Source organism: Polypterus senegalus, chromosome 8 (assembly GCF_016835505.1).
Source record: "Polypterus senegalus isolate Bchr_013 chromosome 8, ASM1683550v1, whole genome shotgun sequence".
NCBI classification, from domain to species: domain Eukaryota; kingdom Metazoa; phylum Chordata; class Cladistia; order Polypteriformes; family Polypteridae; genus Polypterus; species Polypterus senegalus.
In genome coordinates this window covers 106361411-106375456 of record NC_053161.1, presented here as the reverse complement: position 1 = coordinate 106375456, position 14046 = coordinate 106361411, and the positions used below count along the sequence as shown (strand labels likewise).

General features: G+C 39.2%; 1 protein-coding gene across 1 annotated transcript in view; it reads left to right on the top strand.

Annotated features, from left to right (window-relative positions):
• Positions 1–938: 938 nt before the first annotated feature.
• The window catches only part of sspn (sarcospan (Kras oncogene-associated gene)), a 55807-nt gene continuing 42699 nt past the window's right edge, over positions 939–14046 (top strand). The window contains exon 1 of the mRNA XM_039761553.1: positions 939–1628. Coding sequence (XP_039617487.1) covers positions 1317–1628 — 312 coding nt within the window. The 5' untranslated portion in view covers positions 939–1316. The remainder of the gene's footprint in view (positions 1629–14046) is intronic.

The following is a 14046-nucleotide window of genomic DNA, read 5'->3' as shown; positions in this document are numbered from 1 at the left end:
GAAAACACTGACATTAAAATGGGAAAGGCTTTGGATTGAGGAATTGGATACGTTTTCTCCTAATGGCTTAAACGACAAATAATTTTACTAGCGTCTTTTTTAATTAATTTAATTGCATTCATTTATTTAAGTAACTTATTTATCGACTTGTTTTAGAATAAATTTTTATTGCGCGTGCGCAGAACAGCTTTGGCGCACATTTCGATAGGTTGCGTTGTTCGATAGAACAACCCTGGGAAAGCAGAAGCCCGGTGGCAAATAAAACGTACAGTTTCATAATAAGTGAGTATTGCCTTCTACTTGTAAAGTGAAATTTTCAACACCACTAACGATCAAAGCACATACATTACATGGTATACTCACACTTGCCGCGTCTATTTTATTTGACAACTTTACATTGAATCTTACTCGAGAAGGAGTTAACATCATTTAAGGTTTTTCTAAACTTCTCCTCTTTGTGGCAACACACTTTTCATAGGCTTCATTTCATTGTTATTACAAATAAGAATCGTCTAGTAAAATGTCCAATTAAGGAATCTGACAGTTGAATTTTTCCAATTAGTTTAATGTTAAAAGCAGATCAATAAACGGTAACCGTTTTCCTAAGAAAAAGACGCTTGTGGTGGCACGGATGACAGGATCGTATTTGTTTTTCTCTCTCATATTCAAATGTTTCATGCAAATAGTTCTCCACTCATTCATCCTAGGGTTCCGGCCCTGCTTTTTCTAGGATTTAGCAGAGCCAGCAGTGGGCACAAAGCAGGGCGTCTTCGCCTTGCAGGGTGCATTCAGGCTCACACGTACAGTAAGTTCTCGAGCTCTCTAATCAGACACGTTTAGTGTCACCAGGTCCTGTGATCTGAATTGTAGATCTGCCAGATGAAACTGGTGCTGCCACAAAAAAAAAAAACTCAAGTGAGGCTCTTGAAAGCGGAAAGCAGCAGTGCTCGACATTTGTGCCGAGTTACGCTCCGGTGGTCCACGAAGTTCTCGTCTGCTAGTGTGTATCAGCAAAGCCCCGCCTTTCCTCGCTTTATTTTGCCGGAGCCTGATCGTCTTTGTTGTGTTGTCTGATTCCTTGTGATGCTGCTCTTTAAAAGCTCTGCTATGTTGTGCGTTGAAACCCCCCTTGCCTTCCCCACTCCCCCACCCCACGCTTGATGTTCTATATGTGGCACATAGACGAATGGAGAAATCCGCTCCAAATGTTTTCCATATTTGTTCAGAGCCAGTGTGATTTCAAATAGAAGCTCAGCCTCAGACAGAAGAGTGGCAGGATTTAAGGGAGCGAAAAAAAAAGCCTAAAGCACAGAGAAATGGGAATGGATGCTAAAAGCAAGTCAAGCCCTGCCCCTAACAGTCAGAGCCAGGCAGGAAAACCTTCTGGAGGACAACAGAACACAGACCCCGTTCACGAAAAGACAGAAAACATGGAGAAGAAAAAAGGACGACAGGGAAAAGTCAATGCCGGCCAAAAGCATAATTCTCACACTTGCTGTGGCTTTCCATTACTGATTGCTGTGCTGCAGTTGCTTTTAGGTGTTTCTATAACAGTGGTGGCCTTCATAATGACAGGCATCAGCTCCTCTTTGCTGACCAGGGAGACTCCACACTGGGCTGGGATTATTGTAAGCACAAATCTGATTCTTTTCTTTTGTTTTTTCTCTCTCTTCCCTATTTTTGGATCAAACCTTGATATAAATTGCATGAAGCTGTAACACAAGTGCATGTGTGAATGTGCTTGCTATTTGAAAATAAAACTGCTTGACTTGTTTTACCTCCAACTTGATATTTTTAAATTAGAAGTTAAGACAGAATCAACAAGTGTCGGGCGTGGTGGTGGAATGGGATGAGGTGGGCTTGGCTTTAACTTTTTTTGTTTCCCTTCAAAGAAAAAAAATCATTTTCACGGCCCAATACTTCAGATTTTATTACAGATTTTCACATGTTTTGTTTTGTCTGGGAGGAGTTATGGGGAAGGCCATTTTGCATCAAACCTTTATTTGCTCTCACCCTGGAAAAGTTATAGTAGAAAACTGGTTTGCAATATACGTGCAGTATTTATGTATGTTTGTATGTCTACATTTGTGTTTCTTCCAGAGCCTTACAAAAAAAATGTGGACCAGAGATGATATCAAGGATAATTATATTCAAAGCTGCCATTTCCAAAAAGTACTTTAGAATATACTTTGTTGCTCTTAGTCTCTCAGTAAAATGTTAATAAAAAAGGAGGAGCCAATAGCAACAATAAATTAAAATGGGCTGCTGGCAGTGCAAGCATTTACTATATAATGTGTAGATAGCAAACGTGATATCACAGTATATAAGTCTGAGCTAAATGTATAATCTAGACTGTTTACGCACACGTTTATATCTCTCTATTATAAAAGAAAATCTTGAGACAAGACTATTGCCAAGAAATTTTTTCAAGTCACACTCTCCTCTCAACCATTTTCAACTACGCCCACGGTCCTCTCACCTCTCATTTGCGTGAATGCTTCTGTCAGACAGTTCCTGCGCTCTCTGCTCTTATAATTTTTTACGTTTTCCTCACTTTAAGTTCCCAATAAAAGAAAACATTTTATGTCCAAATCTTATTGAAGAATTTCATCACAAAGGGTTATCAACAGAAGAAATGAGTACACGGGCAATCCTAGCATCGAGAAACGATGAAGTCAAACGAGTTAACGTGAAAACTGTCGATCGGTTACACGGCAAATTGGTTAAATGCGTATCAGTAGACTATGCTGAAACAGTTGGTGGTAATGGTGTGGAAGCTGAAAACATCAACTTAAAATATCCCGTAGAACCAACCATAAACACCATCCGGTCTTCCTCTGGCCGAATTACTGTTGAAAGAAGGAGGTATCATAATATTATTGCGTAATTTATGTCTGAGTGATGGGCAATGCAGTAGGACAAGATTAGTTGTATTCAAAATTGGTCGAACAATAAAAAATTTTAACAGGTGACAAGAAAAGTAATGTAGTACATCTTCCGCGGATGACATTAGACACCAAAGGAGATCTTGATATGCCATTTGGATTACGACGTTAACAGTTTCCCATTAGAATAGCTTTTGCTATGACAATTAACAAATCACAGGGACAAACATTCGAAAAAGTCATACAGTCAGTCACTTTTCAAAAAAGCGGCACAGTGGTAGCACTGCTGCCTCTGTTCACATCTTGGGTTCTCCCAGTGTCCACGTGGGTTTCCTCCCACAGTCCAGGTCTTTATTACTCAGGTTAGAAAATGACTGACTGACTTTTCCAAACAATCCCTTTTACAAATAGCACTTTCAACCAATGGAAATAGGCCTGATTATTATTAAAAGGAAAGTACTTAGATGACTGCCTACCACAAATATTACACCATCAGAGGAGTAGGCATATTTGTACTTATGCTGGCATTGAGACTGACTACATTATCACAAGGCGGAGTGGTGGCTCTGAGGCTAGGGATCTGCACTGGCAATCGGAAGGTTGCAGGTTCGAATCCCGAAAACGCCAAAAGGGACTTTGCTCTGTTGGGCCCTTAAGCAAGACCCTTAACCTGCAATTGCTGAGCACTTTGAGTTGTGAGAAAAGCGCTATATAAATGCAAAGAATTATTATTATGAAGGTTGAAGTTTTTATTAGCATATCACTTATTAATGGGGCTTTTACAGAAGAGACCTATTCACTTCAACTTCCCTTACTTCTCTTGTGCAATATGTATAAAACCGACGGTCATATCATGTACTGATGTAATATAAGATGCTGCTGTGGAATATTCAGATGGTGCAGTACTTTGAATATTTGGCTACGCTGTTTGTGCTTTGACTCCAAGCCGCATTCTAGTTTGGCATGGACTTTATTTTTAAAAGATGCTCTGAATTTCTTCAGCTGTCCTGCAGGTTTTTGTTCAATTTGCTGCTGAGCCTACATTACCTTGACGTTCATGTGAGAGCTGGCCTGGTTCAGGGTGTAGTCCTGCTTTACTTCTGTTACTGCTGGTCCCTAAAAAGTGAAAGGAGAAGAACAGCTCTCTTAGAAGAATAACCGTCGAGTATTCTGTATCACTCTGATAATCGACATGAACAACTTTGCAGCATGAACTAAAGATACAAATAGCACAGCTTCAGAAGCTGTCAGCAATTCTTTTGTTGTACGTCATTCTGTTGTTTTTATTAAGAACTGTTGATAGGGTACAATAAAAGACAGCTATACTGTTTAGGCTAATGCTGTACAAATTTAAATATACACCCAAGATTATGATATTTCTTTACAGTCTCAAACAGAAAACTAGTGTAAAGCCAGCCAAACATCCACTATCAAGCACAGTTAATCCATTTCAGGGTTTGGTGGGAGGCAAAGACAATTACATTGGCACTAGACACAGAGCAAAACTCAACTGTAGGACGTGTAAAAGTGTCAAAAGCATTTCTTGTATTGTAAACTAGTTGTCCCCCGCGGCTCCGCCTGAGCAGAAGTGAAAAAGGACAAACTTTAAAGATCAATCAACAAACGGATATTGCTAACTAGTGGGGAAGGGGGTTTACGCTTCAGCACATAGCGAGAGGTCCAGCAACTCGAATGGAGGCTATCACGTGAGTGAGGAGGGCCCTGCCCGGCACCCCACTCCTGACGTCACGCTTCCTCCTTCCCTCAGCCTACATTCTCTATCTTGGATTAGTGAGAATAAATCACTGCCACATGCAAACTGTGATACTTAGCGCGATGAGAGAAGTCGCAAAATCAACTGGAAGCAAATTTTTGAAAAAAACCCAATCTAAATCCGTTAAGTAGTTCTCTCGTAAAAAACGGACAGACATACAGACAGATGGATTTTATATATATGGTGACAGGAAAAAGGATGAGGCTGTTTCATAGTAAGAGTACACATTCACCTTATAAACACAGTGAAAATAAATAGGACTTTTCTCCACTTCTCTCACATATATGCAGGTCCTTTACTTTGCTGTGTATCTTTCTTCAAGCCTTTTTCAAATATCTGAAGTGCAAATCTTTATCTTTGTAATGGATGTAGAAAGAATGCAAACACTGGATTTAAATCACTCATCCTTTTCCAGATTCGCTAATGGTATTAGGGGGATTTCTAGCATTATGGGAAACAAAGCAGGGTCCAACCACAGAGCGGATGACAATCCATCGCGGAGCACATCCATACTCACAGCCATACCGGGCCAATTTAATGTTGCCATTTATTTAAATGCCTTTGTGGGTGTAGAAAAGTTAGTGTTTCTGAGAAAACTGCACAGAGCTTCAGGAATAGCATGCAAATGCCACAGGGACCCTACAAAACCCAGGGTCTTGGTGCTACAAGGCATTGGCCCACTTCAAATCATTACATTCTGATTGAGCTGGTCCAGAAATCTAACACTGATGTAGGAATAGAATTCAGTTAGCACCTGAGACCCCACAAGAAATACACCCTGCAATTGAGATACAACACAGTGCAGGTAGGAAGGCTCATTGAGTGAGGAGCCAAAGTCACAGTAGTGCCAAACATCCATACCAGACTCAGTGCATTGTGGTCAAGAAGCAGTGAGTAAACCACAAGACTTTTAGTTGTGTTCCTGCTACACACTCAGTCAATGGCTGTGAGCAAATCCTTTACCCAACCTGGCTCTAGCTGTCACAAATATTTATATGTACCCAGCTGTCCTAGAGCCCCTTGGGAGGATGTTCACAATCCGCTACTAAAATAAGTTGACTTGTAACCCTTCCTATAGTCTTGGTGTAAAGAAAAACAAAACACAAGAATTCATCAGTGTCTTGCTTCTAACCCAATGTGGGTGAGCTGGAAGTCAGCACACGCCTGACTGGACCACTACAGTAGCAGAACACAAGCTCACTTGGCTTGTGCGATACATTTTAACTTCAATTTACTTCTAAATCTGGTTATTCTAAATCAGGACTACTGCATGGCTATACACAGAAAATGCGTCATAATGGGTTATCATCCAGAAAGGGGACAGTTAACATAAAGACTCATTGTTAGAAGCATCTCTTTGACAGACTGACCTGCCTTCCAGAGTAAGTTCTTGTCTTCGTTCCAGTACTACTGGGACAGGCTCAAACTACCCACAGGCCTCTATGAAAGGGAATTCAAAAATGGATTTAGTGGATGACCAAACCATGGTGAGAGATGATATTAATGGCAAATGCTAGAATTCAACATGTATTATATTCTAAAATCGATGTACTATATAAATAAGTATATAAAGAAGCATGATTAAAGAAAATCCAAGAATATCGCTTTCATGGATGAGGGAATCTCTTGTTAATATATAGACAGCTAAATGTTTGCAGAATGATTTTTATTTTAATGCACTTAAATGCTGATACATTTATATTTTAATAAACTGACTAAGACAACCTTAGTGGCAGCAATTCATGCAGGCTGTCAATTTCATTTTTCTTGTAGTAGACATATGCTGTTACTCAGATGAGTACAAACCAAATAAGGTCGGTTCTGCATTTCGATTGTTGATCGTTTATTTGAATCAAAAACGCAATGGCTGCCTCTGTGTCTTGCTTCTAACCCAATGTGGGTGAGCTGGAAGTCAGCACACGCCTGACTGGACTATTACAGTAGCAGAACACAAGCTCACTTGGATTGTGTGATACATTTTGATTTCAATTTACTTCTGAATCTGGTTATTCTAAATCAGGACCACTGGGGCTGTAGCAGCATTGGGTGTAAGGCAGGAGTGAACCCTTGGACATGGCACGGTTTCTTTTAGATCACACCTATGCACATAGGTAGCACTGCTACAATAACTGTAGATGGGAATCTGTTCAGTCTGTGTTGCACTTTAGCGTAATTCTAGCTACATCCATTCATTTTCTGAACTCACTTATTACAATTTAGAAGAATTTGGCTAAAGTCAGGAATCAACCCTGAACTGACCATCAGTCCTTCAGGGTTGACCAAGCCAGCAAGAAACTGAGATATGCGAAGACAACACAATATTAGAGAATTTCTAAAACTATGTGTTTAGCATACCTGCTAGTCATTGGCATCTGTGTTATATAGATGCACAAATGCATGCTGTAATGTGAAAGAAAACCTTTCTAACAGCACTAATGGATTATAATTTGGAAAGCATCATTGTGTTAAAACTTCTTTACCCATTGCTGCAGGAAAATGCTCCGGCTGAAGTCTTGAAAAACAAATGTTCAGCCCTATGTGATTAACTTACGTTACCAAGCTGCTTGTGGGCTTCTGTTAACAGTGGTTAAATATGGCTTCTACTATGGAACTCTCCCTGAAGACAAGATAAAACCTGTAGCAGCATATATTTGACGCATTTGTGCAAAGTTTCAGTTCATTACATTTCAAGCTTGAAATCTATCTGCAACCTATTTTAGATAAAAATCAGACCACTCAGATCATGAAAGACCTGGAAAAAGTGTCTCATGACACATCATATGGGTCCTGCAAGCGGGACCCTGGAGAAAATGCAGATAAGCGAACATGCTGAATGTGTGTCTGTGAAGGAAGAACACAAATCTGTCGAAATGGCTAGATGTGTGCATAAACTGCAAAAAGGGGCCCCGTGGCAACCCTTCTTGTCATTTACAATTCATCTATGACTGCTTTACTGTATGCAGAATCACAGGGCAGCAGTTACACAACTATTCTTTATTCGAGAATCAGCAACATACTATTTTCTTTTTGTTTTATTTATGTATTAAGAAGGCACTCTTTATCTATCAATTCTTTTTATCTAACCTACAATGTATAAGAAAATACTGATGCATACTAAAGTAATTTCATAATAATGTAAATACACATTCAAGATTCATGCATGCTAAGCGTAGGACCTTTAGAATCAGCCAAACAGTGCTACCCATCTAAAATGGGTTGAAATCTAAGTAAGGATAGTAGACCTCAGTGTTAACGTTTGCAGTGCACCATCTACTGGAAGGTATTCTGCAATGCATGTAGTAGTAAAATGCACTGCATTTGTCATTCCAGCAGATGGTGCATCACAGACATTTATAGTAATACACTACAAAATATTTGTGATCCACCATCTGTTGGAATGACACATGCAATGCATTTTATTACTACAAATGTTTGTGAAGTATTCTGATGGTGTGGCAGAGACACAACACCTTGATAGAAACACAGACGTTTAATTAAGGTAGATAATGTAAATTTACAAATCAAGTAGTGCATTCAAAGAATTATAATAAGAAAGGACATTCAACTCAAGAAAACTTGCCAGTCCTATCCACCCAATTTCAGCAAAATAACATCAAGTCTACTTTTGAAGGTCCCTAAAGTAGTGACTACCACTGTTTAGTAGCTTATTTCATGTGTCTATGGTTCTCTGGGTGAAGTAAAACTTCCTAGCATTTGTGCGCAATTTACTCTTAACAAGTTTCCAACTGTGTCCCCGTGTTCTTGATGAGCTCATTTTAAAATACAAGTCTCGATCCACTGTACTAATTCTCTTCATAATTTTAAACACTTCAATCATGTCACCTCTTAATCTTCTTTTGCTTAAACTGTAAAGGCTCAGCTCTTTTAATCTTTCCTCATAATTCAACCCCTGTAGTCCTGGAATCAGCCTAGTCGCTCTTCTCTGGACCTTTTCTAGCGCCGCTATGTCCTTTTTGTAGCCTGGAGACCAAAACTGCACACAGTTCTCCAGTTGAGGCCTCACCAGTGCATTATAAAGGTTGAGCATAACCTCCTTGGACTTGTACTCCATAGATCGTGCTATATAACCTAACATTCTGTTAGCCTTCTTAATGGCTTCTGAACACTGTTGGGAAGTTGATAGCTTAGAGTCCACTATGACTCCTAAATCCTTCTCATAAGGTGTACTCTCAATTTTCTGACCCCCCATTGTGTATTCAAACCTAATATTTTTACTTCCTATGTGTAATATTTACATTTACTGACATTAAATTTGATTTGCCACAAATGTGCCCAAGCCTACATGCTGTCCACGTCCTGTAATGATTTAACAGATTCCAGATAATCTGCCAATCCACCCATTTTGGTAACATCTGCAAACTTAACCAGAGTGTTACTTATATTCCTATTTAAATCATTTTTGCTATATTAAAAGTAGCAGAGGCCCTAGCACTGACCCCTGGGTGACACCACTCTTAACATCAGCTAATTCTGATGCGGTTCCTCGCTCCATCACCCTCTACTTCCTGTGTATGAGCCAATTCTACACCCATCTACAAACATCACCCTGAACTCCCACTTCTTTTAGTTTGATGCCCAACCTCTCATGTGGCACCTTATCTAATGCTGTCTGAAAGAAAAGATAAATAATATCATAAGCTCCATTTTGATCGTATCCTTTTGTCACTTCCTCATAGAATTTCAGCATGTTAGTAAAACATGACCTCCCTCTTCTGAACCCATGCTGACTGTTAAGTAAAACTCCTGTACTTTCCATGTGTTGTTATATCTTATCCTTAACTCCTTCCATTAATTTTCCAGCAAAAGATGTTAACTTTGCTGGCCTATAGTTACTGTATTTAGATCTGTGACTGTAAGGCAAAAAATTTCTGAAGGCAAAAAAAGAATGATCACAGGGAAGGAACAACTGAGCAGTCCTACCTTGTGGGTTGCATTTTGTTTTCCTCTTTTGCAAACTTTCCCTTTGAGCAAACAAAGAGCACTGAGATGTTTTTCTGTCAGGGCAAACAATGGCAATGCATTTAAAGCTTAGGGATAGGACAAGGAAAGTGTTTATACATCGATTCTAAGACCAGGGGCCTTATGTATAACGCCGTGCGTAGAATTCACACTATAACATGGCGTAAGCACAAAAGCGGGAATGTGCCTACGCACAGAAAAATCCAGATGCATAAATCTGTACGTATGGAAACTTCCACGTTCTTCCGCTGCATAAATTCCGGTCAGCGTGAAAAGTATCACATGTGCACGCGCCTGCTGTCCTGCCCCGTCTCCTCCTAGAATTACGGCTCTTTGAATATGCAAATTAATATAAATAGCCCTTAAGCTCAGCCTTCTGTAAAAAGACAATGGGAAAAACAAGATGGAAAATAGAAGAATTTCAGTGAATACCAAGTGGAGGCAAAGGAAAAATGTACTATTTGTTGTTTTAAACAGTGGTATAAACAACAAAAGGAAGTTGATCGAGTGACAGAGTGTCTGAGAAACTCGAAAGCTCAAGTTCACAGTCACCCGAAATAAAAAAGAAGCTGTCCAATATCAAAGTCACTGTGAAAAGGCGAGCCATAGCCCACAGTCTGGGTGTCATATGAAAGCTTATTAGGGTACAGAGAAAAAAAAAAATAGGCACACAGTGGGGAAAAAAGCACAAAATGTCAACTGTAATCTCTAAATTTCCACTTTAATCACGTAGTTTATTTTGTCGTTTAAAGTAGAACATCATAAACTTAATCTTAAAATCGTTTAATTTACTATTTTCTCAAATCCCATCATAACTAAAGTAGCATGTTAAATGCTTGTTTTGTATTTGAACTTCTCTGTTTGTGAATCAGTGTGTGAATCACTACGTGCTTCCATTCTTTCTCTTTCTCCGACAGGACACAGAATCCATTACATTCGTGATATTACAGCTCTCTGAATAATTAAAATACTGAGAAGTATACGTGATATCATTTTCATGATGATAAGAGTTAAAGCATGTTATTAAACATGGGAACACGGTGGCGCAGTGATTGTTCATGTCTCACGCAAGATGCTGCTGCGCCATGTGCGACCTTCGATGAAATAATTTATTGTAGCAGTACTGTCTCTTTCAAACGTACTAACCTCCAATTCCTGTCCTTACTTTTCTTTCTCTAAATACCCAATCGCCACACAATCAGCTCTGTAATGGACGTTAAGCCATCTGTAAGCTTAGAACAGCGATTCTTCAAAACTTTTAAGGAACATTGAAATATCTTCATAGTACGTGTTTAATTATTCTATTCGTCTATCATTCTTGTGTTGTGTCAGCCCCAGCAAGAATACAGCGCGAGGCAGGAACAATCCGTGAACGGAGCGCCAGATCCTTGCTAGCGCTGCAGCACCGTGTCCTTGCATGTTTAATTATTAACATTGCAGATTATTTAAATGAAGTTAAAGTTTTATCTGTATAATATCATAAACATATTTTGCTACATTTCATCTTAAAAATGATATCGTCATCATATGTAAATACGCGCTTTATAAAGTGACTCAGGTTGTGCAATATTATAACTGTAGTGCAAGTTTACAGTGAGGTAATTGTACTTATAAGCACAAAGCATTCTACAAGGAGCACTTGATGGACTGATTGAGTGTGTTTAGAGTTCTTGGGAAGAAACGGTTTCTGAATCGCGAGGTCCATACAGGAAAGGTTTTGAAGCGTTTGCAGTATGAGAGCAGTTCAAATAGGCAGTATGACTGAGGCAGCGTGTGCTTGATGCTGTATACTGATAATTCTCTTTCCAATCAACTTCTGTAGATCTTTGATTCCCCACTCAGATACAGTGATATAAATACTTTGAGTGGTGCAGTGAGAGTAATATGGAAAAAGATGATCTGTTGTAGCAACCCCTAACGGGAGCAGCTGAAAAAAGAAGGTGCAGTGAGAGTAACAACGCTTAAGCAGTTATGGTATTTGGAATAGTTTGACCATTCTGTGGACTATTATATAACTACAGGTTAATTACAAAGTACAATCAGATGCATTAAACTAATAAACAATATGCGGTTAATTTCAGTGTATTTATAAAGCCACGTCAGGGATGTGGATCTAAAAAAGTAAGGTGTAACCACACAGGAACAGTAGCAATGCTTTGACGCTGGGTGCCGCCAGTCTGCAAAACCGAGCGGAGAACTTGCGTACGCCAGGGTATGAGGTACCGTGGAAATGTGTGTGGCTTTACGCCAAGTGTAGGTTTTATACACCGCGATTTCAGCGTGGAAACGTTCGTATGCAACATTTTAGTGTGTACGCAGCGTTTATACATGAGCCCCCTGGTGACTCTGGCTTTTAATCCACCATATTTTGAAATTTACCTAGACAGCATGTGTCAGATGACAATTTATAACGCAAGCAAACAAAACTTATTTATTGTATATAAATATGTATAGATATTTCATTTGATAGATAGATAGATAGATACATAGATAGATAGATAGATATCTATCTTCTCCTCTTTTACTTCATTCTGAAAAGCACAGACATGTGAGATTTATTTTCATAAGTAAGAAAGAATGATGGGTTTTAAAATGTTTAATTCTCTTTTGTCATTTCTGTATTGTTTCTGTGTAGTTTGTTCCTTTACTTGGATTCTTATAATGCCAAGAAGGGTAGACATGGGGACGAACAACACAGAATGCTGAAAGGCTGTAGCCACATCAGCATCAGACTGACCAGTAAATAACGGCTTAAAAAACAAATCATCTGCAAAAGCTGAATGAAGACTATCATAACGATGATGAAAATCTTAAAAACCAAGATAAAACCCCCAAATATTCCTATGTAACTTATATAAATGCTTGCTACAGTGGCAAACCCAGTTTTGTAATTTTGGGATTGAAACCAAAACATAAAAAGCAGGGAATAACAGTTTGTGTAATTAGGGAAGGATTTCAGTTAAAAGCTGAAGTTAGTAGGGATGGAAATGTGAAGCCATAGTAGGCCCCCCACAACTGAACCTGAAAACCACATCACCAGACCACACTGTTTATGTGTAGCTGCTGTGTGTGGTTTCCATTCCAAAATGCTGTCAGTAAGGTACCATTCAGTATATTTTTTACATGCAATTGGTAATTTATTTAGCTGAACCTGTTTGGGTTTTGTGTGTGATGTTTATTTATTCATTTTGAGACTGAACAATTGCTTTGGGCAGGTTCAGTAAATTGACAGGTTTATTTGTTTTATATGCACACGGAGTTCTGGGTAGCCATAGTCTTGATAAGCAGTAACCCACACAGTACACAAGTGCCAGATTTGGATCCACGTGGAATATGAACCATAGAAAGCTGACATGATCCTTGGTTAAAATGGCATCAACAGCTGGAAACCCCCTCTGAGGACAGGACATTTATGCTGTGATTGTTTTATGTCTTATCCCCTTTGCCAGGAGCTAGTGCTTATTTAGGGATGGAATGAACAGTAGGTGAAGACAATTCCATTATTATTAATTGCACTTAGCAAAAGGATTGTTTTCTAAATACGAAACTCTTAACATGCAAGGAAGTTAAATAAAGGCAAAAGAAGGATAATAACAAATTTGAAATATAAGCAACAATAGCTGCATGAATCATTTAATCGCTCTTCACAAACATACGAAAAAGAGCATTAAGTATGTCTGGTCTTAAGAGACTGCATGCAGGATACATTTTCTAACTGATCTAGGAACTGAAATAGAGGCAAAGACTTACCTCCGATGACAACGCCAGCTACAACAGAGGTCCCTCCATAGAAAGCTGCTCTTATTTGATAACACTGCCAGACAGCTAGGTATGAGAAACGTGAGGCGCTTCAAGACCCGATCTGAATCTTGATTTAGTCAAGATGAAGTTCTTAAGAGAATGGCTTTTAGCCCAAAGGTGGACAGCTTTAGCTTTCTTTTTCAAACAGAGTAAATATATCCACCCAGTTCCTAAATTTGCTTATTTCCATTCTGGTGTCCAAAGCCAGCAGATAAAACCCTGGACAAGACATTACTCCATTGCAGAGCATTCTTAAATAACCACATTAGCTGGACATTTTGGACATGTGAAAGAAAAGCACATTTAGAAGGAGAAAACTCACATGGGCATAAAGAAAACATGCAAACTACAGGCCGTGAACTGACCTCGCTTTGCTACTTCCTGTGAAGTAACACATTAAGCGCATTAGTCTTACCAAAGACGAAATCTTCAAGGGCACTGAGGGTCCCTGTTTATTATAAAAGGTTCAGGGGGAGACATTAAACCAGTAGCAGACAAGAGCCCAAAAACATCCCCCAAATGTCTGCCTATCTAGAGCTCAATACAGTGTCCTGAAATAACTGTGTCAGGCCTGGCACTGGCCTTGTGTCTATAATGGCAGAAGGT